Source organism: Neolamprologus brichardi, chromosome 2, assembly GCF_056152115.1.
Source record: "Neolamprologus brichardi isolate AB-2024 chromosome 2, ASM5615211v1, whole genome shotgun sequence".
In the NCBI taxonomy this organism is placed as follows: Eukaryota; Metazoa; Chordata; class Actinopteri; order Cichliformes; family Cichlidae; genus Neolamprologus; species Neolamprologus brichardi.
Window position 1 is genome coordinate 23793448 of NC_142105.1, and position 24499 is coordinate 23817946.

The 24499-nt window shown below is 40.2% G+C and overlaps 1 protein-coding gene across 7 annotated transcripts in view; it reads right to left on the reverse strand.

Annotated features, from left to right (window-relative positions):
• frmpd3 (FERM and PDZ domain containing 3) overlaps positions 1–24499 on the reverse strand; it is a 91721-nt gene that overhangs the window by 4203 nt on the left and 63019 nt on the right. For 2 of the 7 annotated variants that reach the window (XM_035912545.2, XM_006781570.3), the window contains 14 exons: positions 11693–11802; positions 11428–11582; positions 11238–11340; positions 10894–10939; positions 10157–10261; positions 7057–7164; positions 5230–5361; positions 4095–4214; positions 3743–3879; positions 3084–3210; positions 2641–2730; positions 2385–2564; positions 2085–2220; positions 488–1381 (listed from right to left, as the gene is read on the reverse strand). In XM_035912545.2, coding sequence (XP_035768438.2) covers positions 488–1381; positions 2085–2220; positions 2385–2564; positions 2641–2730; positions 3084–3210; positions 3743–3879; positions 4095–4214; positions 5230–5361; positions 7057–7164; positions 10157–10261; positions 10894–10939; positions 11238–11340; positions 11428–11582; positions 11693–11730 — 2371 coding nt within the window. In that variant the 5' untranslated portion in view covers positions 11731–11802. Of the gene's footprint in view, positions 1–487; positions 1382–2084; positions 2221–2384; positions 2565–2640; positions 2731–3083; positions 3211–3742; positions 3880–4094; positions 4215–5229; positions 5362–7056; positions 7165–10156; positions 10940–11237; positions 11405–11427; positions 11583–11692; positions 11803–24499 lie in introns of those variants that run through there. The other 5 variants (XM_035912549.2, XM_035912563.2, XM_035912561.2 and 2 more) reach the window with 5 other exon arrangements.

Sequence of the window (24499 nt, forward strand, 5' to 3'; positions counted from 1 at the left end):
TATAATGTTAGAATAACACACGAAATAAAAAAAGAGAACATTTTCATAGTGTTCTGTGGAAACTGATATTTCCAGCTGACTGATAAAATTGTGATAATGAAACTGAAAATCAGTCGGGATCAAATCTATTGCCTCTCTTCAGATAATTTTATGCATCAATGGGTTTTCCACACAAGACACAAGAGTATTGTGGGTTGCGTGTGCGCAGCTCTATGAGTGTAAGTGCCTCTATTTTAGGCAGATATAAAAATTTGGTTGGCTTGTTTTTTTAGGCACGCGACTTTCTTATTCACATTCCTTATTCATGCAAAATTTGCTATTTCTTAGATGACTGGATTAAAATTAAAATATCTTTCTAGTTGGATATTAATGAACTAAAATGATGTATTGCAAATGTATGGTAACACTGTTTACTGGCAGTACATAATCCATGGCCTGTTTTGTACATGTGTATTTTGAGAACAGTGGCATGACTGAGGTTGTTGACCTGCAGTCTGTGTTGCCTGTTGAGGGTGATGGGGGTAATCCTCAGAGGCAGCCAAAGCTTCAAGTGCCTGTAAGGTGGACACCAGAGCGTCATCAAGCTCCTGGGCATGATCTCGGACCGTTCTTGTGGCCACATTATCAATAAGTGTCACAGGCACATCTTCCTTTGCCTGGGACAGCTTTCCAGAGGCGACCGCGGTGCTGGCACTGGTACGAGCCTTCCTCCCTCTCTTTGGGTCATCCTCATCAGAACTGTTGTCCCTGAAGCCAGGTGGTGGGGCAGCAATGGCAGGTGGTGGTGGTTGCAGCTTCTCTCCACCGCCAACTGCCTCTTCCTCGTCCTCTTCTTCATTCCCAGGTGGTGGTGGTAGAGCTGTCAGGTCAACAGCTCCTCCATCTCGGGAGGCACAAGTACTGGAGCAGTGTTTCCCAGAGCTCCCACTGCTGTTCATTCCAGGTGAGAGACCCTCTGCCCTAAGCCTGGCTTTGCAGGAGTCACAGAAGTATCGTGACGTTTTCTGGGATTGACCCATTGTTTGTGCTCGGATTCTAAATCCAGCATTCTCCACTGCTGGGTTTTCTAAAACTCCGGCTATTTCCTCTGTACTTTGCTGGGTGGGATCTGACTTTGTGCGGGGCCGTCCGGGTGGCTCCTGTGAAATAAAGTTCTCATTGATGTCGAGTTCTGCTTCGGCATGCATTTGGAGATCCTGAAATTGTTGTTGTTCTCGAAGGTGGACATGACACAGGCCTAGATGCTGAGGTTCTGCGGGAACCACGGCCCTTGAAGACCCTGACTCCCTGTGCGAGCTTTCCCTCTCGTCTCCTCGTCGCCCTCCACTTGGCAAGCTGGCTGCCCCAGAGCGTGGGTGTGCATGGTAGGAACTTCTGTAATCTGAGGATAGAATTGTCAGAGGAGTGGAGAGTTTGAGGAGTTAAAAACTAATGGGGACAGAGAAGATCCAGATGGAAAAGCAGGCGGCAGCTGGTGGTCACATGGGGATTATTTATTTCAAAAATGAAAATTGAACGTTGAAGTTTGTTTGAAGTTAGAAGGTTAGATTCAGTGGGATGTGATGATAGAATGGTACTGTTCTTCTTTGATGTAGACTAAAGGTTGATACAGCAGATGGAAGCAGATCTGTTCATGTCTGGACAGCAAATGTTTATGATTACAGCAAAAATACATTTCAGTTAATCAGTTTCAGTTAATATTTTGTGTAAAAGTGAAATATGGACTACTATTTTTCCAAATGAGTCAAGATGGAGATGGGAAGAGAGACAGCAGAGGGCGCCATGGGATGGGATTTCCAGGATACCCTGGATAATCAGGTAATGATTTCAAGCAGCGTCCATCAATGTCCATGAAGACTGAACATAATGAAGGCTGCCAATTTCCTGACATGCAGTGTCTAATACGAAACTGGAAGAAAGACACTTATACGACTCTGAATGTGTGATGTTGTTCAACTTAAACTTTTAAGGAAACAATGTTGTATTCTGTAGTTTTAAATTAAATCTTTACTTGGGCGTGGGCATGTAGTTCAGCATCAACATGGCATTTTGCAAATGAACAATAGAGGTTAAAAGTGACATACCTGCCTTGGTCAGCTGCGACTGACCCGGGGTTCTAAAGTAGATTGTACGTTTAGGATCTACAAAAAGCTTGAAGTAACCAGAGATGAGGCACGCAAAGTTACTTGCATCAGGCCATTCCATGAGGAGAACAAGTGGCTGTAAGGGAATGTCACGAAAGAGAATTAGGAGACTTAATAGGGGACAAGTATAGACCTTATCAAATTAAACTATTGACCAGTGTATACTAAACAATTGTAGTATTTCCGAAGTTAAGTTTTAAACTATTGTAATATGAATCTTTTGGCACTTTGTAATAATACCTTGGCCTCATGGATTGTCACCTCCACACGAGCCACTCCCTGACTCTCACGGTAGAGCTGGATCTTGGACACCCGACTGAACTCGGCCAAAACCGTTGTGAGGTTATTTTTCAGATCAATAACGTGACTGATGCCATGTCGAGGACCCACCAACAGGGTTGTAGCTGATTGTTTCTCCTCCTACAGAAGAACACAGCAACTTTACCATGATGGATGGATGGACATTTTACAGACGAATGATCCAAAAATGTATTACCAGTCCAACAGTATGGAACAGTATTCCACCAAAAGGTGGAAGGTCATTGAGCACACGCATGTACTGCAGCTTTCCTTGCAGTGGAGGGACCTGTCAACAGAATGATAAAGAAGAATCTTTTAATAAAGATCAGTCCACCTATAGTGCTAAATACAGCCTCTTAGGGGCACTCTTGAGCCACAGTTCTTTCTAATAAACTCTTATGCAACAGTTACATCTGTAAGGATGAAGAGCTTGTCGAAAGGAATGATTACCAAGCAGACATAAAGATTCTATACAATAAACTAAGATCCAGCAGAGGTTTTGGATTTGCATTAATAGTAATCAAGAATATGGAGCATTTACCATGCATATACATATAAAATCATCCAGCAAGACCCAAGCTATTGCAGTCATTAAAATGGTTCAGATTTTTACTGATAAAATGTTTTATATGAAGAAACCTTGTTCCCCGATGGTGGTGGATGCTGGTACGTCTTCAGCAACTGAGACAGGGATTTGCACACGTTTTTCTCCTTTACTGTTGGAAGTAGAGTAAGTGGAAGGAAAGGCTCTAGACCCCACTCTTTTCTGTGACAGGGAGAAAACACAGAGAAGGATGGCAGAAGTGTACACAAAAGACAAACAGAGTGGCGTGCAAGAGTACAAGGAAGATGTCATAACTGCAGGAACAAAGAAGTTTTCTTTCATCCCATTGGAAGATGTAGTAAGCCTGGCTGACATCTTCTACCAGCCCTGGTTTGACATGGCTATCCTAAGTCTATTACAAGCACATTGAACCTGTTCTGCTTCTGTGGTTGTGATAGTCGAAGCTAATTACTTGCTAGGTCGAGGTTTCGAAGAGTAAGTGGGCAAGTTGAGGGAGAGATGTAATTTCACAAAGCAATGGCTTTCTTTTTGTCATAATGACCTGCAGAAAATGATCCTTAAGTAATTTGAGTTTTTCATACTGCTGGGATTAATTATTAATCATTTAGATATTGTTGAATGAACAAACGTCACTAAGGGACTCAGAATGGTTAATGAGGTTAAGAATGCAATAGATCAGGGTTTTTTCCCCCCCTCTATAATTTCTGAAAACGTCACTTTTTTGTGGACTTACTCGACATGCTTCAGGGAGATCTTCTGATTGGGCCTTGCAGAGGACACAGTGATGTAAATATGAAGTGCGGCCAATCGTAACGTGACGTCTGATTTCCAGTCCATGCCAAAACGCTCCTTGATGACATCGTTGCGACTCTGTGAGGACATGATGACACATGCTCTGTATAGTGCTCTTTCCAAATTGTTTTTAAAATGTATTATTGATTTGTTTCGATTTCCTCATATTCCCAAAAAACAACTGCAAGAAAACTGTTTGCTCTGGCTCAAACAGCACTTTGAGGAGATGGCCCTTCAAAAGTATCATGACTGTTGACATCTGTTTTAATCTTCCTTTAATCCAAATGCTTTACCTGTATATAAAGGTACTCAAATGCAGCGGGGTCCCTTCTTAGCAGATCTGCAGGGTCCTTGGGAAAGAAGCAAATGCGGAACAGACACTTCATCCCTTGGAAATAGGTTCTATGCACCACCTGTGGGAATACAATTATATCAACCACATACCAAATAACTCTGATTTTATTCACATATTGCAGTATCATTTTCATTTATTTCATATTTCATTTATTCATTTCAGTATCATTTAAGTGAAGAGAGAAGACTGATGCATCATGAATGCATCATCAATCTACATTATCTTGGCATTTCACGGTGAGTTCTGTTTATGTGTCATTTTAGTCAAGGTGTAGTACTGCAAAAATGTTTAATGATCAAAATCACCTGCTGAAGTTCAATACGGGGATCAAAATGGAAAAATAGTTATTTAAGTGACCTTAAACGTGGAATGGTTGTTGGTGCCAGATGGGTGATCTGAGTATTTCAGAAACTGATGATCTACTGCAGGGGTCTCAAACTCCAGTTCTTGAGGGCCGGTTCCCTGAAACATTTTTATGTGTGCCTTTTGCAACACAGAGAATAATCCAAAAAAAGGAGAAAATATTCAGGAGGTCTGTGAGAAAAAGTGGCTGGAGAGAATGGCCAGACTGCTTCCAGCTGATAGGAAGGCAACAGCATCTCACTTAACCAAGGTGTGCAGAAGAGCATCTCTGAATGAACAACATGTCAAACTTGTGTGGTCAAGAACAGGGAACTGCAACCAGAATTGATGAGAAGACAACTGGAAAAAGGCTACCTGGTCTGATGAATTTCAATTTTTGCTCAAACAATCGTGGGAACCTCTGGTATAGCAGTAGGCAATACTGCTTCTCAATAACCTAGGGCTGTGTTTTAATCTTATTGGATTTATTGGTAGGGGAACATGTCTTATCAAGTTCATTTAAATGTAGTTATAAAGGGACGTCTCTTTGTAGAGGTCCTTTGAGGCAGCTACCCGAGATGATCTTTCAAAAACTTTTCAGTGACAACAACTTTTGGTGGGTAGTTCTGTTATTATTTGTTAACACAGGAAATCACTTTTAACATAGTATGTATAAAATTTGAAGTGTTTTTAGACAAGTCTTCTTCTTTTTTTCATTCTAGGTTTCTTACATGTGTCAGTGGCTGGTTCTCCTGCAACAGATGCAACTTCTGATTCTGGTCCAGACCACCTGCCTCCAACACCAACGCAAAGTGCTCGATGTAGCGCAGTGAAAGGCGGTCCTGCAGGGAAGAGATCACATCCTGGAGGAAATGAGATGGAAGCAGATGAGTGACTGGGATACACTACCTCAGTAAGAATACATTAAGCTACAAGAAATATGAACATTCATTGTACTGAAGCTACTTTTCACCTTGAACCCTTGAACCCCCCTCCCTCCATGTTTATGTGGTGTATTTTATCATTGATATCATTGTAGTGAGTATTTTCAGTCAAATCTCTGTGCTTTGATATTATGTTTTGCCATTTTAAGCAGTAGAGAGCTTTTATAGATATTCTATATTCTGCACAGTGATTGCAACCGATTTAGGAAAATAATGCCGGCACATTGGAGTGTGCAGGGAAAACATTTTACCTCAGTGCGGATCAGTATCTATGAATGATGTAGAGCTCTTGTATCATCTTTCTAAAATGCAGAGAGTACCATCTAAGGGGACATTTATGACTTATCATTCCTCACTGCTGGCAATGCCTCAGGATAAGGTTTCATAACTTCTTCGCACTCTAAGTTGCACGGACATGAAAAAAGGAGTCTAATGTAGTGATGTTACTGCATCTTGGTAATGAATTTTTATATGGACTCGTATTAACAACTGCAAAAGAAAAGCAAGTACACTAAATGCTTTGCTGCCCATCAAGAAGTTAGTTGACTTGTGCTGATGTATTCCAATAGCTGTCCCTAAAAGATAAGCAGTTTTAATGCTATTGATCTGTATGCTTTGCATTAAATGACGCTTGGGGAAGCCACACTATCAAGTGAAGGAGACACAGAATGCAGCCAAAAAACCGCAGGGAAGCTTCTTTAGTTGACAGATACTCTAATAGCCATACAAGTAGGCATCCTCTTGTACCATTGATTAAATCTGCAGTATTGTATTATTGATCTGAGCTTTCTTATTATGCTGAAATTCCATTTAATTAGGCTGACAGGAGCGAGCTTCCGCTATCTCTCCTTTAAAGTGCTTCTGAGTTTTCTTTTTTCTTTTCTCCCTCACCCTCCATGAGCAGAAGAGAGATTTGTGAAATCTAATAGAGTCCATTTAATGAGTCTGCTCGGAGATGTCAGACTCATCTTAGAGGCTGACATAGAGACAGAAATGACCTCTGTCTGACTGAATTCATTTGTTGCTTTATGACCTTAATCACTTTAATGAGATTTTACATTCCAGAAACTGCCAGGAAAAAAGTTTCATAGAATTAAAGCTATTTTCTCTCTCTGTGTTTTCTGAAACCTGTGATTAATTAGATAAACTTTGAGGGCTCTTAGCTTGACAGGTTTGCGGTTAAACTGTTTATTTACTTATGGCAATTTCATTGTGTTGATAGTCTTTCTGTATTCTGATCCAAAATGTACTTTAACGATTTATTTGCTACAAAATGGATTTATGTCGAAACCAAAAAAAAAAAAAAAGAAAAGACGCAAAAACCAAAACACAAGATGGGTATGTATGATGAATGTACATCCATCATACATTTCCCTTTTAGTCTGACTTCAACTATATTCTCCAGCTTTTTTTATAGCAAAACAATAAAGAGGGAGGAGGGAACTGCAGTTTATCACCACGAATTATCACTTCACATCTTCATCTACTTCATGAGTAGCCATTTCAACCATAGTCAAATAAAATTAATGATTATAGGGGCACTAAGTCATTGCTGTAATCATGTGGTAATTCCTGTTGCCCTTTCCCCTGTGCTCAGCTGTAGGCTGTACGTACCCGAACAGTGGTACGGCTATCGAACGTAAATGACTTGATCTGTCCATTCTCCAAGAACACCTTCAACACATTTGGTATGAGTAGCAAAGAGTCGTCCTTGAGCATTGTCTGAAAGAGAAAAAAGTCCTGTGTTTAGCCCAAGAAAGGCATGTGTGAGCTAGTTTTGCTGTAAAAAAAAAATCAATACAATCAGCTTTACTCGTTGGCGAAAGGCAATAATAAAAAGCACTGCAAAAGGAGGATCTAAGAAACAAAGGGGCCTTACGAGAACAATGGAGGGATTCTTAACTGAACTCCGGACAGACTCAAAAGGAACCTCCAGAGCCTGCGTTACGATGCCGAACCCATGCGTTGTATCATGATCAAAGAAAGGCCTATTCACTTTTTCTGGTCTACCCATTCAATATGTATGCCATGCAAAGAAAATTGGATGGTGGGAGTGGAAGCACTCACTGCAGAATAGGGTGAGGGAAAGCATAAGAGGACAAGCACTATTCAAGGTTACTGCTTTGGACTTAAAGCACACATTAAAAGAAAAGTTGCGATATGCAGTTCGCGTCTTCTCCCTTTTTCCCCCTTTTTTTTGCTGAAATGTGATGTGATACCACTCTTCCCTCAATATCGTCTTTTTCAAAGTCTTGCTCAGAAAAAAATGTTCAAGTTGTCATTGTGTAATTTCAAAGAGCTGCACTTGTGATCAAGAAAAAGAAGGTAGTGTAATGAGATGAAGTTTGAGTTGGTTTTACTGTGATAAGCCATAATGATTCTGCAGGAAACGGCCTCACAGCCCAAATAAAATCCTCCATAAACCTCCCTCCCAAAATCCAGCTCTGTTTTTCTTGTCCTGTTTCTGTCCTGTTTCTCTCTCTAAATATGTATATGTATATATATATATATATATATATATATATATATATATATATATATATATATACACAGTGTTGGGAAGGTTACTTTTAAAATGTATTCCATTACAGAATACAGAATACATGCCCCAAAATGTATTCTGTAACGTATTTCGTTACGTTAGTCAATGAGAGTAACGTATTCTGAATACTTTGGATTACTTAATATATTATCATGCTGTTTACAACTACATGAATGTACTATTGCTGTGATTTATTACTGTTATGAAGGTCCGCGGCTCCGAACCATAGTAAAGGGACCTCTGGCTAATAGGGTGGGTTTTGTGTCGGGTTCGTAGCCGAAAACTAGCTTTACTTTGTTGTCTGGGTCAACTTTGCTAGCGAGAGACAGAGAGAGGCGTTGAAAGGCTGCTCCAACGGAACTTATTGTTTTTGGAGGAAAACACGAACACGTGTACAGTCGAGTCTTAATAGCTTACTTACAACTGGGGTCGTCAGGCACTCTTCTTGGCTGCAGTGGTTATTATTATATTTACATGCTTCCAGCTCCCGTTTTTGCTCGATGACAGCTGGTACTTTTCCTTTTTCTCCCTCCCTCGCTCACAGACACATAACGGGTATGGCAGTCCATTCTCCCTGCAGCACGGACTACACTGCCTATGATGCTACATTCTTTAGAGCTATGCCTGTAGCATTCTGCCTATTAGCTTAGCACAACAACAACAAAAAGGCCTCTCTCACCCAGGAAACGCTCAGAGAGAGAGCGTCACCCTGTAACCATGGCAACTGTAATGCTGCCACCTGGAACAGCAGAACATAGCTGTCAAACAAAACCCAAACAGTCCTGACCCGCCACAATATGAAATGGGGAAGTACCGCCGTGTAATCCATTTATTTCAACAAAGTAACTGTATTCTAAATACCACCTTTTTAAACGGTAACTGTAACGGAATACAGTTACTCATATTTTGTATTTTAAATACGTAACGGCGGTACATGTATTCCGTTACTCCCCAACACTGTATATATATATATATATATATATATATATATATATATATGTGTGTGTGTGTGTGTGTGTGAGTGTGTATGTATGTATGTATACATATACATATACATATATATGACAAGGTTGGTAAGAAAATTAGTCAGGCATTGCTAGTCACGGCAGAGAAATGTGGATTTTACTGCAACAGTATCTGTCTCACAAAAAGCGTTTAGTTTAAGCGGAGAGCTGTGTCCGCAGCAGATGCCCAAGCAGTCTGTTTTTGGAGAACTTAAGTATTCAAAAGACTCAACAAGCTGTTCCTCCGTACAGATTGGAAGAAACTGAAGTCTGAGTTACAAGTGAACAGATCTTCCTCCATACTGCAGCACTAAAGCCAGGGTGCACTGGTTAAGCAACTCAGATAAACAGGTTTATCGCTTCCCATTACAAGCCAACCACCTTTGTCCTTGCTGGTTTACAGTGATTTGAAGCCAGTTTGACATATGCAAAGACTGCCCAGAGAGGCAAATTACAACTCAACACTATAGATTTATGTCATTGCTCCTCTTTTTTGCTGACACTGTAAGTCTATAGCAGATAGTAAAATCGATACTGAAAAAGGAGCCGTTTGCCTTTATTCAAAGATCAGTGATCTGGTGGTCCGTGCACTAAACAACTGTGTTCTCTGTCTTCTTCGATTAACTTAACTTAAAGGAAAATAAAATTTTGTCCGATTTTTTTAATTTATTGATTATCTGTTTCCCGCTATGTTTTTGCTTTCACCTTATTTAGTGCGTGGGCTAATTTTCCCTAAATGTGTTCTTGATTGACATGTTGCTGGGGACTGTACAGAAATGCTTTTATTACTGGAGCATTTTGTTGCAAATGGAGGTGTTATCTGTAGCGTGTGGATGTTGATTAGTAGAGTGAGATTTTGGGAGGTTTACCATATGCAGCTGAGTTGAAAGGTTGGACTATAATGGTCAAAAAAACAAATGAAGTCATATTGTGATTGTTTACATGGCTTTGAAAAGAGGGAGGCTACAGGTTGTTTTTTTTTCAATGCCTCAGCCTCTTTCTCACTACACACACGAACAGGATGATTGAACATCCTAAAAGGATGTTGAGAGGATGCTTAAGGGTTTCTGAAAGCATTTGTGGCTTCTGATCAAACCAAGAGAAATGCACAGGAGGTGTGTGTTTGCGCGCGTGTGCATGACGTAGAGACGTGACAAGTTGAACTTACTGAGTCCGGGTCGCTGATGGACACTTGCTCTGAGAAGCGCACTTTGGGCGGGTTTGTTCGCAGGCGGGCCTTTTTGGCTGCACTTATGAAGGCAGATTTAGGTGACTGAGGATGAGAAGAGAGTGGGAGAGGAACTCAGCTTAGAGGATGAGACATAAATGAAAGAAAAGCCCCCCCCGACTGCTAGTGCTAAAGAGACATATTGGAGAGCAGGCTAATGCTACTGCAATGCGACAACTGGATAAGTGCAAACTTTTAACATTAGCCTTACCCCATTTTCAGTATTTAAAACTGGGTTTTTTTTAGCTAAATAAATTTTTTTTACCACTTAGTATTATCAGTACATGGATAATGAGCTTTCATGGGCTTTCTTAATGTCAGGGTTTCACCTTCTAACAATGTCCAGTTTAGTCAGATGGTTAGTGGTGCTTTTCCTTTTTCTCTGTATTTATTTTTGCATACACAGAAGAGTCTTTATTTAATAAGGTCTCATGTAGGTGCTAATATGCTCACTTAGAGTTCTTCTGAAGGGGTGACCAGAAAAAGAAATCACTCTAGCGTGTAAAGCATGGCAGCGAATACTAATGTGTGCCTGCACTGCATTGGTGTGTACTTTTAGGAGGGAGTACTGTATAGATTCAGGCTGAAAGTGGAAGTGTTTATTATTGACTGATGAGAAGTAAGAGAAATCCTGAAGGACAGGAACAGGAAAGAAAGCGATTTTCCCAGCGTACTACCTGATGGGGCTGCAGCACAGTGAGAACTATCGTGTCTTTGCAGCGTCTATGGAACAACAGAGAATGGAGTGGGTTAGAAAATGCCAAGGACTGCACGGTATTTGGAGGCCCCCAGTTTATAGCTGCCGTCTCCTTTGCCGTTCTTCAGCTGCAAAAGTGACTGACTCATCCGCAGGTTTGAGTTGATGTAACGCATCGCCAGCAATAAGAAACACTTTGTTCCTTTTCACACTCACCACTTTTACTCCCCTTCACCTGTGCTGCTGATCACCTGCCCCCGATGCCACCCCCTCCTCCCTCCTCCCTCCACCCCCCCTCCCTCCTGGGACAGTAAAGGATGTTACCTTACAAGGTCTATGACTCTCTCTCGGGGCGCGTCGCTCACCGTCTCCTCGTTAATAGCCAAGATCTGGTCTCCGGGAAGAAGCTTGCCGAAGGAGGGGCCGTCTGCAAATGAAACGGGGTACCATATGCATGCAGCATAGAGAAACCTGAAATCTGAATGCTGGCTTTCTCACATACATGAACACTAACCAGCAGAGACGGAGCGTACAATGACAGGTCTCTGGCTGCCTGCAATGAAGCCGAAGCCTTGAGTCGGGTGGCGCTGGATGGTGACCTGTCGAGCGGAGGCAGGACTTAGGGTACCACTGTCCATACCATCCTGGCTCTCCTCTAACATTGCAGTGCTATATAGAACACAGATATTCAGACATAAAAAGGGGCAAGTGCACACGGAGACAGTGATGAATGTGCATTTTGTTTTGAGAAAAATTAGTGCGAAAAGAGCACCATGTACCTGCGTGCGTTCGTGTGTCCATCCTGGACCTCGGCCATCCCCTGAGAGGACGGGGCAGCATGGGACAGGTTTGCACTGCAAAGGCTGCTTTCTGTTTGGCAATCATTCACCTGCTCAAAAGAAGGGGAACAGGGAGGGGGGGGGGGGGGGGGGGGATGTGAGAAACTGAAATAAAATGTTTCCTGGTTTGACAGCAGCAAAAATACTATTTTGTTGTTGCTGTTTTTTTAATGTGCTGAGTTTATCTAAGCACATCTTGGAACACTGCTACAGGGAAAAATAAAATCATAAATGTGAAGCTGAAAAATGTAACACTCAAGATTACAATCCCAGACATCTTCAACAGCTGACAAGTTGCATTTGGCTTTGGTTAAGGTTGTTTGTTGTACCGAGTGAGTGTGCGGGATGCAGGTAAAAATGTAGGCGCTAAAATATATTTGTTAAAAGTACCTGCCCTTTGAGGCACACCTTCAGGAAAGCTGCACTTATCAAGGAACGGTAACATAATGCACACGCAGGATGAAACACATTAAGGTCTCTGATTCTGCCAGTTTCTGCAAGTGTGGACCAAACTACACCCGTGAACCACACATGCTCTTTTGCAGATGCCTGTGTGGGAGGCAGCGAAAGCAAGATTACTGAAAGACTGAGTGTGAATGTAGCATGTGGGTTTCTGTGTTTGTAGCAGAAAAAAATGGAAATTATTGTGCGAGGGATAGAGAGCCAGATATTTATGCTCATATCTGTGATCTAGGACTCTGATGACTGCTGGCTAAAGAGAAAGAGAGAGACGCTGATTGTAATGTTAATGCTGCAGATGGCCCAAAACAGAAAGAGCATGACAGCACTGCTCAGGATTATTATGCAGGGGTACTGTTGAGAGCAAATACCTTTCTGAGTGCCACAGGCAGAGAACAAACTGTCAGTAGTCACATTAGTCAATAGTCCAGATTCATATTCCTGTCACTTGTTGTTTCTGATAACAGTGGCTTATGAGGGAGCACGGCTCATTTGCAGTTCCATTGATGCATTGCTGATCTCTACCTTGTGTCATGGTATCAGATGAGAGTAGATGTATCATAGATAGGCTTCATATTCTGCTCGGTCCATGACTAACAATCCATTACGCCGCATGTGCTTTGAATTTCAATTATGCTAATAATTTAAAAAGATTAGATTCATATAAAAAAATTTCTGTCTTCGATATTCAGCTGACTTACGAGGGATCATCCGTCTGTATCAAAGGTGCACGGCGGTGACAGATGATGCTGCACCAGCTGGTTCTGCCTCCAAAAGAAGATTACCCATTTTTGATTGAGATCGGTTATTTTCTCATTTGACTTTGGCAGTGGATTCTGATGGTGCACTTCTTCCCCCAGTTATTCTTCTTTTCTCTGTCCCTCTAACATTTCACAGCTTCCTTCTTCACTTACCAAGGATACCCATTCTTATGAATCCTGACAGGCTGTTTCTCAGGTATGTGTGTCACTGCAAACACCTCCAGTGCAGTGAAAGGCAAGATCTGTGAACTAAGCAGGGAAACAATGGCCTGCACTTGTACATTTGTTGTAGAAGAGTCTATGCTGTAGCTAAAATTGCTCATTTCCAACGATAACTTTATTACACAACTGCAGGTAACCGCTATGAACTCAGGGACAAAGGAATACGTTCTCTTCTATCTGGTTTTCAGCCGATGGCTTTGAGAATACCACACAGATTTTACAGCTTTAGATTCCTCACTTAATTCACAGATTAGTTTTGGCATTCAAAAGTATTGAGGAAAAAAACAGGACAGAGCAGAAGCGGAGAGATGAAGGTAGCCAGCGGACACTGAAGCTTGCACATCTGCAAAGATAAACAGCTATTCAGCAGAGGGGCCAACCTTTTAGAGAGGACACCGAGGAATTCTGTCAAGAAATGATCCCCAAGGGCATCGCCAGGCCTGTACGTTGCTATGACTACAGCTCTCACTAGCTTGTTGAAGCTCAACCGGATGGAGGGATAGTGGGTGGATAAGAATAGCGATCTGGCCACTACAAGATATAGGAAGGGCTAGCTAGACACTCTCTCATCACCCTGCAGTCACCGTGGCTAGATGCCAACACTTCCTCAGGCCCCTTGACGTCAAGGCATCATATACCTGACCCTCCTCAGTGTCGCAGTCTGCAGCTGTCTCCTAGGCCTCAGGGTGTAGGAAAAATGATCTTTTTGCTTATCATCTTTCCAGGTCTGCATCCTAACAGACCTATCAGTAGTTTAGAGATACGCTGTATTTCATAATGCTTAGTAGTTCCGAAGTAATGTCAAAACTGGCAACACTACACCAACCAGTCAGGCAGTCTCTCAACATTCAGTGCAGTCCATCTACATTAGGATAAAATCTAAATTAAGTTTGTTGTGCCGTGTTCCTCTTTCTCTTTCTTTCAATTCAATATTGCAATTTGTACTTGGTTGTTTTATCCATAATGTGTCTGCGCAGCTACCAGGTCATGCCTGGCTTATATCAAACGTTTGCCCTTGTAGTACAGAAACATTTCATGCTTTATGAACCAATAAAAAGGTCTTAAAATCGATTTCAATAGAACACTCTACATGCACACTCTTTCTGGTCCTCATTAAAACAAAGCAGCAGAGTTTTATGCACTGTAGTTGACCTGTGGCTGTTTCTTAGTAAGATGAGAGAGGGGAGCATTACAGTAGTCTGGGAAGATTGCAAGTTTGAGACTGGGAATTATAGCTGAGATACATGACATAAATATATATATATATTTGCCATATATAATTACATAAATGAAGCACGTTCAAAAGCACTGCATCATTGTTTTGTTCAATGATGAAGCAATAGCTACCATGGGAACATTTACATTATAATAACCCAAATTACCATCAAAGAATATATGAAGGGCATTGTAGACATCATAAAGAGAAATGCTCCTGTTCAGCGAAATTAGACATACCACTGAGAACTATCGAGGAGAGTTTAAATATGTTGTCTCTCCTGTAGCTGTCCACTTTTCTGTCCACTTAAAGTCCCTGCTGCCAACTTGCATTTGCTTAGTTTGCTCAGATGTTTCTGGTTTTTAACTTTCAGCTCAATTTATTGTCTGGATTGCTCCCAAACCGTCCAGCGGACGTTGTCTGTCTTTGTTAAACGCACTCAGCATTATCTAGGGCTAAGAAAGGATAATGCAGATACTCAATAACTAAATTCATTGTGCCTGTATGTCTGTCTAATGACATATCCAGATAGGCCAATAGCATATTCCGGGGGCCTGAAAGATAAGTGGTGGAAAAGGGCAAATTTGGCTGAAATATCATTTTACATCACATGTCAGAACACGCAGACACAAAGGACATATATAAACTATACAACTTTGATAATGAAACAAATGTCTTGCATGGCAACGTTATCAATTTGACTGTTTTTTGTGAATGTTGCAGAACAATAGACAAATAGCAAAACAGGCCATGGAGCTTTTTTCATGCATGAATCAATGAATGCAACGTTTTTTCTGCTTGTGCAACGTTATTTAAACTGAGTATTAGTTTAGGCTATTCCCACATGCGGTAGTTGCGGCTTATCCTTTTGGATGCGGCATCTCAAATGTTGATTCTTAATTACAATTTAATTATTATATTAATTACAGAATCAAAGAGTCAATTTCAGCAACAATTGGCATGACACTTACCCATGGCACTTTGATTTATCTGGCTACTTACCGTTGATGCTTGAGGAATTTTCACTTATTTTACTGTTACACTAATTGTTAATCACTCTGATTAACTGAGTCTGCTAAACGCTTGAAATATAACTTATAATTTGAATCAGAGATGGAATCACCATCAGAAACTTGGGAGTTGTGCAGCACTAATTGGAAAGTGAGGACTTTGTAAGGAGCTGAGTGTTATTGGATCACTGCCTTGAGAAGTCAGACAATACGTGTGTAGTATCACAGTGATTATTTGTGACTGATGGACAGGCCAAGCTTATGTTTTTTAGCTAAATAATACATATTAGACTGTAAGGCATCAGCAATGGCATTTAGAGAAATTAGAGTTGGTTAGACTGGTTTGGTTTATTAATAGGGTCCTTGCTAGCAAGCAGTAGTACATTAACAGAATGTTAATAAAGCATTGTAGGGCTGTAGAGTGGGATCATGTTAATAATCCATTAAAATTTGCCTCACATCCACCAAGGCCTTCAAGGTCAACTTAAAGATTATTATTATCTAATACTGGTCAAAAATGGACAAAAGGTGTAGAAACTGACTCTTACCAGCATCATGTGTACTGTCAACATATAAAAAATACTATATAAAAATGTAAATGATCATGTCAGGGCCACTGGATTGATCTCAAGGTCATATAATAATCATATACAGAGCTATTTAAAATGATGTTTCTTACTTCCATTGTTTTGTATTGTTTATGGGGATTGTAAATACCATATTATATTATTATGACTTTGTTATGTAACTATTTGAATACATATCAGTTTTAATGCATGTTCACAAGTACAATTTGGTTTAGTAAACAAAATAAATATGCCATCAAAGCATTTTTTCAATTGATATATCTATTATTAAATATTTAAATGAATTGAGTAAACAATGACATGAATGTCACAAATGCACTATATCCACAAAAATTAAAAATATAATAAAAAATAATTGTACTCAAATATTATATCAAGTACGTTAAAATGGGTTTCAACAGGGCAAATAATGAAAATGGGCCCTATCCATTCCACTTTTTATTGCACTACGAACTTCTTAATGTCTTTTAAAGAGAATAAGGAAAAAACAGAATGTACAATACAGTTCTCTTAAAAGTAAATATGCTCAGAGAGAGTGAGCTGCCACAGTGGAGGTTTGCTCTCGCTGAGTGCTTCTTGTTATATATTTGCTTTGGTCAAAGAAATTGAGGTGTGATTCCAGTATAAGACAAAGTCAGGTCTGCCGATGGAGCCCTTTTCTATTCACAGTTGAGAGGAGGTTAACAGTGTGCACCTGTCACAGGTGTGAAAAAGTCTGGAGTCAGTGTGGTAAATGTTATGATGACTGCAACATCATCTGTGAAGAGAAGGGGGCACTAGGGGTGGACCTGCCTCTTGTGGTGTTCTTGGTCTGGTGTTCTTGGTTGAATGCCAGTCAAGCACAGGTCCCACTTAAAGACATTGGTCCCTGGTGCCATCATAAAGTCTGTCTGTGTCAGTTTAGACAGAAACATGCCCTCTGGAGGTCGTTTTTTTAGGCCTCTGCCAGTGCTCTTCCTGTTCCTCCTCACAGAAATGAGCAGCTACTTCTGTCCAGCTCTCCTTGTGTAAGAGCCCCTCTTCTGTTATCTCCTCCACACTCTTGAGAATGTTCTGGGAGACAAGGCAAACCTTCTCATGACACCAAGTATGGCTGTGTCATTCTGGATGAGCAGCCCGAATAGGCAGCAGATATAGTGACATGGCACTAGCAAAAAGTGAAACTAGAGAGAAATCATTCAGGAGAGATGAGGAGACAGCTATGGTCTGCAGCCACCACCTGCAAAACCATTTCCTTTTTGAAGGATTGTTATGCTGTTGCCTCTCCGGTGGACCAAAGCTGCTAAAATGGTTTATGTCTCCTAACTGGACAGGATAATATCCCTCTATTTTAACTTAAGTGCCCACGTTTTTGTTTTTTTTAATTTTTGAGCAGGGGATTTAAAGTGCATAGTGATACTACTAGTTCAATCGCAGACATCTTCTGTCACCCAAAGTTCAGCCAACAGTCTTGCCAACATTTTGTATCATATGCAGCAAATCCTTGATTCTGGAGAAATCCTGTTAGGATTATGAAAGAGGCGACACAATAATCTCCTCAGTGTACTGTGAAATGAGCCTTCCCAGACAAAGATACTTTTTCTGTCACATGTTTGGCCTCTAGGAAACGTCAAACAGGAAAGTCATTCTGGCATATCAGCAGCCACTGTCTTTAATCTGTTTGCAGTTACAGGCTGCGATAAAACATTTACTAAATATTTATGTGGTTTTGTTTTTTGTTTTTACAAAAGATTTTAGAATTTCTCATTTGCGATACACAGACAGACCTTTGCACGAAGAGAGCCAATCAAATGAAGCCATCGGCACTGGGCCTAATCCCTTCTGTCAATGCAGTCCGCTTGAGCCAGACGTGCACAAATCCAACTGGGGAATACGACCCAATTCATTCTGTGGGGAAAGTGAAGGCTGATATGAAATTCTGTCCTGGACATTCTTTGCGATAAACTTTTCATTGTGTATTTTATCTGTAGGATTGAATCATTTAAAACCTTTTTTAGTCCCCTGGCTAAAATTGGAAGTAGATTGCACACTGCTTTTCTTCCTTAATCTTGCAAGTTCCTCCCTTCCTGTCCTTCAGTAAAACTGTGCAGTTTCATCCAGTCTGTCAAAAGAAACATATCTGAACACTTCTGTGACACACACACACGTGTGTGTTTGTGTGTGTGTGTGCATATATATATATATATATATATATATATATATATATATGTATAGTCATTTTAAATAGCAATAACTACAGTGGCCCTGAGAGGCCAAACGGACTGCAACTTAAGAAAACACCAGCAATAAGAAAAACACTGCAAAAGCACACAAAAACCAACGGAAATAAGAAAAAACAAAACACAAATAGGAAAAATGACAACGGAAATAGGAAAAAAGAAAGATTTCCAAAAGCACAGGGGAAGTGTTTCTGGGGAGGCAATAACCCGACGGACCAGTTGCAGGAACCAAAATATGCTAAGAATTGCGCTGGGAGACACTTAAAAGAAGTGGAGGATCTATCGGTTTTGTGAGGAAAGAAAAGATGAGAGCTAAGTGTGTTAGCCTAACTATTAGCCTAAAAATCCGTCATCAGTATTACATGAACCACGATAAAACACACCTAGCATGTTTTGGGTTCCTGCAACTGGACCGTCGGGTTATTGTCTCCCCAGAAACACTTCCCTTGTGCTTTTGGAAATCAGTTTTTTCCTATTTCTGTTCTCATTTTTTCTATTTCCATTGTGTTTTGTGTGCTTTTGCAGCGTTTTTCTTATTGCTGATGTGTTCTTAAGTTGCAGTCCGTTTGGCCTCTCAGGGCCACCGTAAATAACAGTGACTTACTGTAAGTCCTTCCTCAGTGTAAGTTAGCTCTATCATATCTGACCTGCTTACCTATGCTTTCACACTCGTGTCTGTGTGCTTACTTGACTAATACCAATGAACACTGTCCTCTCTTTACACACATGGCCTCTACCCTCATGTGGAAATGGAAGTTTTCACAGGACTCTACACAGTCATATGAAAAACCAAGTACACCCCACGATTCAGTAGGTTGTGGCAGGAATACCTTAAAATAATAGTTTTCTGAATTACTTACTCATCTCTCTCAACATTGTGATTGCACTAAGTTTATTGGGGTTTTCGGGCATTCTTTTGCGCACGGCTTATCCTTTCTTAAGGTCCCATTGTGGGATTTTTGTCAGGTTGAGATCTGAACATTAACTGGTCATAGCAATGCTTTGAGGCTTTTCATTTTCAGCGCTCGTGTTGTAGATTTGCTGCTGCACTTGGGATCATTGCCCCTTTTCATTACATATTTTTGGTCAAGTTTTAGCTGTAGCTTGACAGATATCCTTACATTTGACTGGAGAATGCTTTGGTATACAAAGAAGTTGATGGTTGACTCACTAACCATGATGGTGCCTGGGTCCAAACCATCACCCCTCCACTGCCATGCTTGACAGCTTATATGAGGTGTTTGTAATGTGAGGTGTCCTGCATTTATGTCAGGACTTTATGGGCAAACATCTCCACTTTGGTATCATCTGTCTAAAGGATGTTGTGCCAGAAGTCTTGAGGTTTGTTCAGACCTAAGCTGTGCTGCCATGTTCTTATAGAAACAAACCTTGAAACCCTTCCAAAAAAGTCCTCCCTTTCCCACTCCAGCTGTTATGAGCTTTAATCTTTGACAAACTAACCGAGGCCTGTAGAGTCTGTGATTAAAACTTCCTTTTTCATATGAATGTAAAATGTAGTAAAAGACCAAATACTCATTTAACAGGATGTGCCAGTTTATTACTTTTACTTCCTGAATTGCTGGTCCCTTCTTTGCTCTTTGGGGTGAAATTATTTGAGTGGAAACACATCAGTGTGATGTGCCCTACTGACTGGAGTAGTCATAAATGAAAACTAGTTATTAAGCCTTGAAGTTGAAACAGCTGGATGCAATGCACGTGTTACAAATGACCTCTTTTCCAAATTGTTTCACCACTATAAATGACTGTACCAAAAATAATGAAAATTTCTGCTTTCATGCAATTCATAGTTTAAAAAAAGAGGAAAAAGGATCAGTTCATAGGGAACCCATATCAATGGCACACTGAGTGCAAGCAATCCAAAAAGTGTGAAACAGTTTGTGAAAATAGAGTGGTGCATGCTTTGCCTAAATGTGTTTTTGCTTGCCGTGTCTCAACGAGGAGTTGTCTTTGAGATGGAGATGGGAACTATTGAAAAGGAACTGAATATTCGTGTCGGGTTTGAAGAGGATGTGACTTCTTCACGACGGAGTTCACAACCTTGAGAAAGATATGACACAAAACTTTGCTTTCTTCTCCAAATTCCATTAAGCAAGAAGACGCTGAAACCTATTTTTCGGTTTCAGCAGAAGCTGCAGCCTTGTTAAATCACTGACATCTTGTCATTCTTGCACAAATTGCACTCACGCTACAGCTCGGGCCGTCTTCAAGAAATCACTCTGTTTTTGTTAGCACCTCAAACATGACAAATGAAAATAAATAATAGTGGACAAGTATTATCATATTACATCCTATAGGGTTATCTGGGCGATATAAACAGGTGTATTTGCATGTACTATAACTCTAATATTTAATATATAACTCCAATCTTAAGCAAATGGCACACATATTAAATATATTTTTGTGTCAGTTTGACCTGCAGATACTAAAAAAAGACAAAAACAGGAGTGACGCATTAAGTTCACTTAATGTAATTCTCAGTAATAATCCCCGAGGGGTTGTATCGCCATTTCGTACATCCTGATGCACAGGTATAATAAAAAAAGCCACATCTGCCATATGTTTGAAGCTCTCTTTGTTCCACTTGAGTGTAGTGTGCTGACCTGTTAGTCTTGGGCTAAGCTGCTCCTCTGACTCACTCCTACATCATTAATGTGATCATATAACCACATAGCCTTCACCACAATATGGAAATCACAATGTCCCACCTTCCAAAGGACGCAGTTTACAAGACAGCTTAACCAAAACTGGTGGATTTATGTTCTCATAAAGTGTTATGATAACAAAAAAGAATCCGTAGACCTGAAACAAGTACAAATAAAGCTTTAATATTTGCCATTTAAAAAGCAACAGTTTGATTTTATTTAATGTGAGGGTTTGATGATCTCCCTCCTACTTTGTTTCTTTTCAAGAAAATATCAGATTGAATTTTTTCTTATTTGTACGTTACGTTTGAGCTCTGCTCAGGGAAAAGTCAGTTTTTCTAACAAGAGTGCTTTTGCTGCCTTAAATGCAGGGAGACGTCTGAACCTGAGAGTTGAGTGTACACCAAAGTCAACTAAAAGGGAGTCTATAAATGCGGTGCTTCATTCATTTATTCAGAATAAAGAAAAGAATCGATAATTCTGAAGGCACATGCAATAATTGCACCTAAACGCAACTGGGAATAGTTTAGTTGAATAGAAAGGCAATTCCTAGATGACAGTTAATTGCAAACAGTTCTGCATAGGGCTGGGCTATATCCTACTGTTCACGGTAATACCTAGAGGTGGGAATCACCATACACCCCACGATACAATATTATCACAATACTTAACGCACAATACAATATTATTGCAATTTTTATAAATATTTTGCGATATTCAGATTCTGTACATAAAGGTAAACTTTATCAATATTCATTTTATCTAATAACAAAGTCTCACACTCAGTCTTTCTCTCATTTCAGTCAGTTTTATTGTTGACAAACTGAACGGTTTGTATTACAGTCTAGTCCAACTTAACTGAATGCAACCATCTGGTACAATTATAGCTATTCTAAACTATGCAATTTGTGAAAACTATGCAGCCCCTTTAGCAACTGAAGAATTTGAAAGTAAATTAAAACAAAATATAATTTTACATTAAATAAAAAAGTTTTAAACTTAATTAAAATAAAACATGTTAAATAAAATAAAATAAAATAAAATAAAATTAAAATAAGTAAACTGTCATGTTTATTGCTGCCATAAAAAAAGTTAAACACATTTGGACAGTGAGGGAATGTCAGGATTCTTGCTCAGAAAAAGGAGCTGATCAACATGCTCTGAAGTCAGAGCATGTTCCAGTCCACAAAATATCGATTTCTGCTGTCCCTGTATCGATACATTGTTAGCAAACAAAATATCACGATACTACACAGTACTGATTTTTTTTCCCCCACCCCTAGTAATACCAGTTGTCGCTGTCGCTACCCGATCCGTACCGGAAACCCGAACGGTACCCCGCATGCGCAAATCTTACGTCACTTCCTCTCTTTGCAAACATTGCGACATTCAATATATTTGAATGACACGGTTAGCGGCCAGTTAGCTCTTAGCATTTCTCAACAGCTCTGCCTCCTTTTCGACTACCGGGACATTTAAACTATGGATAATCCGTATACAAACGGATCGGGTAGCGACAGTGACAGCCACCAGTGTAAGGTCGGGCAACGATAGGAAAATGAAATATCGTGATAGAATATGGGTAAAACGTGCATGCGCAGGGCCTTTGTTTACATACGCACATGGCGGCGACGCAGAATGAGAAGAGCGAAAGTGGATCGTTAAATGAAACGGATGAACCAGAATTGGTTTGTAAAAATGCTGCAACTTCAGTGGTGTGGAACTGGTTTGGCTTTCATCCGTCAGATACACAACAAAGCACTATTTTTGGTAGAGCATGCTAGCGGGCCGTCGTTATTACCGTGTTTTTTGGAAAATACGGCACACTTAAAATCAATCCTTTGATTTTTCAGAAAATCGACAGTGCCCCTTATAATCCCGCGTGCCTTATGTATGAATTCTGGTTGTGTTTACTGACCTCGAAACGATTTTATGTGGTACATGGCGCTCGAAAATCTGTCAAATGTTTCAGTACAACGTTGCTAAGCTACGAACCGCACTGCTTGATGGATTGTTGGAGCATTACGGCTATCGTAGCCAGGAGCCTCGCGGAGTGATACGTAATGTGCTTAAACATAATAGTATTGTGTGTGTATAACCTCTTTTTAAGTTTTGTGGATATTATGCATGGTTATGCTGAGGATATGTCGGCCAATTTCCACTGGAAATGCCTTTTGGTTAAACTGTCAGCAAGGAATTTGCATTTGCACAGTTAATTTTTATATAACTTTAATGCACATAAAAAACAGCTGCTTGTTTAAGTGAAAATACATTGATGTTTTTGTTTTTTGCACTAATAAAGTTGAGGAGTTGTAAAGTAATTTGTCTTACGTCAATTATATCGTTATCGCAAATTTTCAAATGTATATCGTGAAAAATATTTTTGGTCATATCACCCTGCTCTAGTTCTGCAAATGATTTGCTAATAAGGTTAACAGCAGCCATAATTTCTAATGATGTGTCACCAATGTGGAGTCTTCTCATTAATCTATATTCATATTTTTTTTGTAAAATGCTTACTCTCAGGTTAAACCTTTACTGTAACCAGGGATGTCACCAGAAACTATGCTGACAATTCTGAAAATGTGATGAAAATTATGACTTTTTTACAGTATTGTATATATAATAGCCAACATATGTACAGAATAGGATTGTTAAGAAAAAAACACACACAATGGCCCAGCCCCTCCCATCACTAGCAGCAGAACACGTGAACAGCAGCACACAAACCTGGTGAAGCATCTTAAAGACTGACACCCTGGTTTTTATTTGGTCATTTGATAGATCCACTTCTTTATCTTGAGAAAATATCTCTCCTGTTTTGTCAGTAATCTAGATGTTTCTGCTCTTTTATGGGTATATGGTTGTAATTATGCATAGTGCGTATGAGTCCAACTGCATTTTATTTTTCATTTTTTTCATGGAATAGCATCGTGACCTGAACCAGTTGTTCGTCCAGTTCACATAGTCTGCTGCCAATCCCGAACCATTATGTGAAGCCCTGGTAACACACACCTTAGATCAGCTGCTGTCATTCACAGGCTCAGTCCCAGCATGTAGACTTTTTTGACAGTTGGGTCACACTCAACAGTACATGCCATGTCTCACGATGGCAAAACCGTGTCTGACAGCCGGTTCCTCCCATAGCGACAGTCCATTAAAACGTGCCATAAAACAGAAGCTCAGACTGTTCCTGAGCGTGATCTTCTTTGATAAAAGGTGAAGAGAGCCAGCTCATCCATGTAATAGCTTGTGAAGAATTTCCCCTCACTTTCTTGGTCATAAAGCAAATGTTTATAGAAGGAAAGCGGTAGGTTGTAACGTCCACACACTGCGGCACACCTGTAGAGGTCATAAATAAATGTAATATTTCTGTCCTCTTGTTTTTTTTTTTGTTTTTATTCATCTGCATTGACGTTATACTATGTGAGACTGAGAGTCACCATCCCAGCCTTAAAATACGAGGTTTTATATACCTGTGATACAGTATAAGCTGCTTCTAATTCATAACAGCGTGGATAAGCTCTTTAAAACCGAGGGAGGTGGAAGCGGCCACCTCTCTCAGTTTCGTTTGAGGTTGAGTGAATGCAGAGAATTTCTTTTTTTAAGT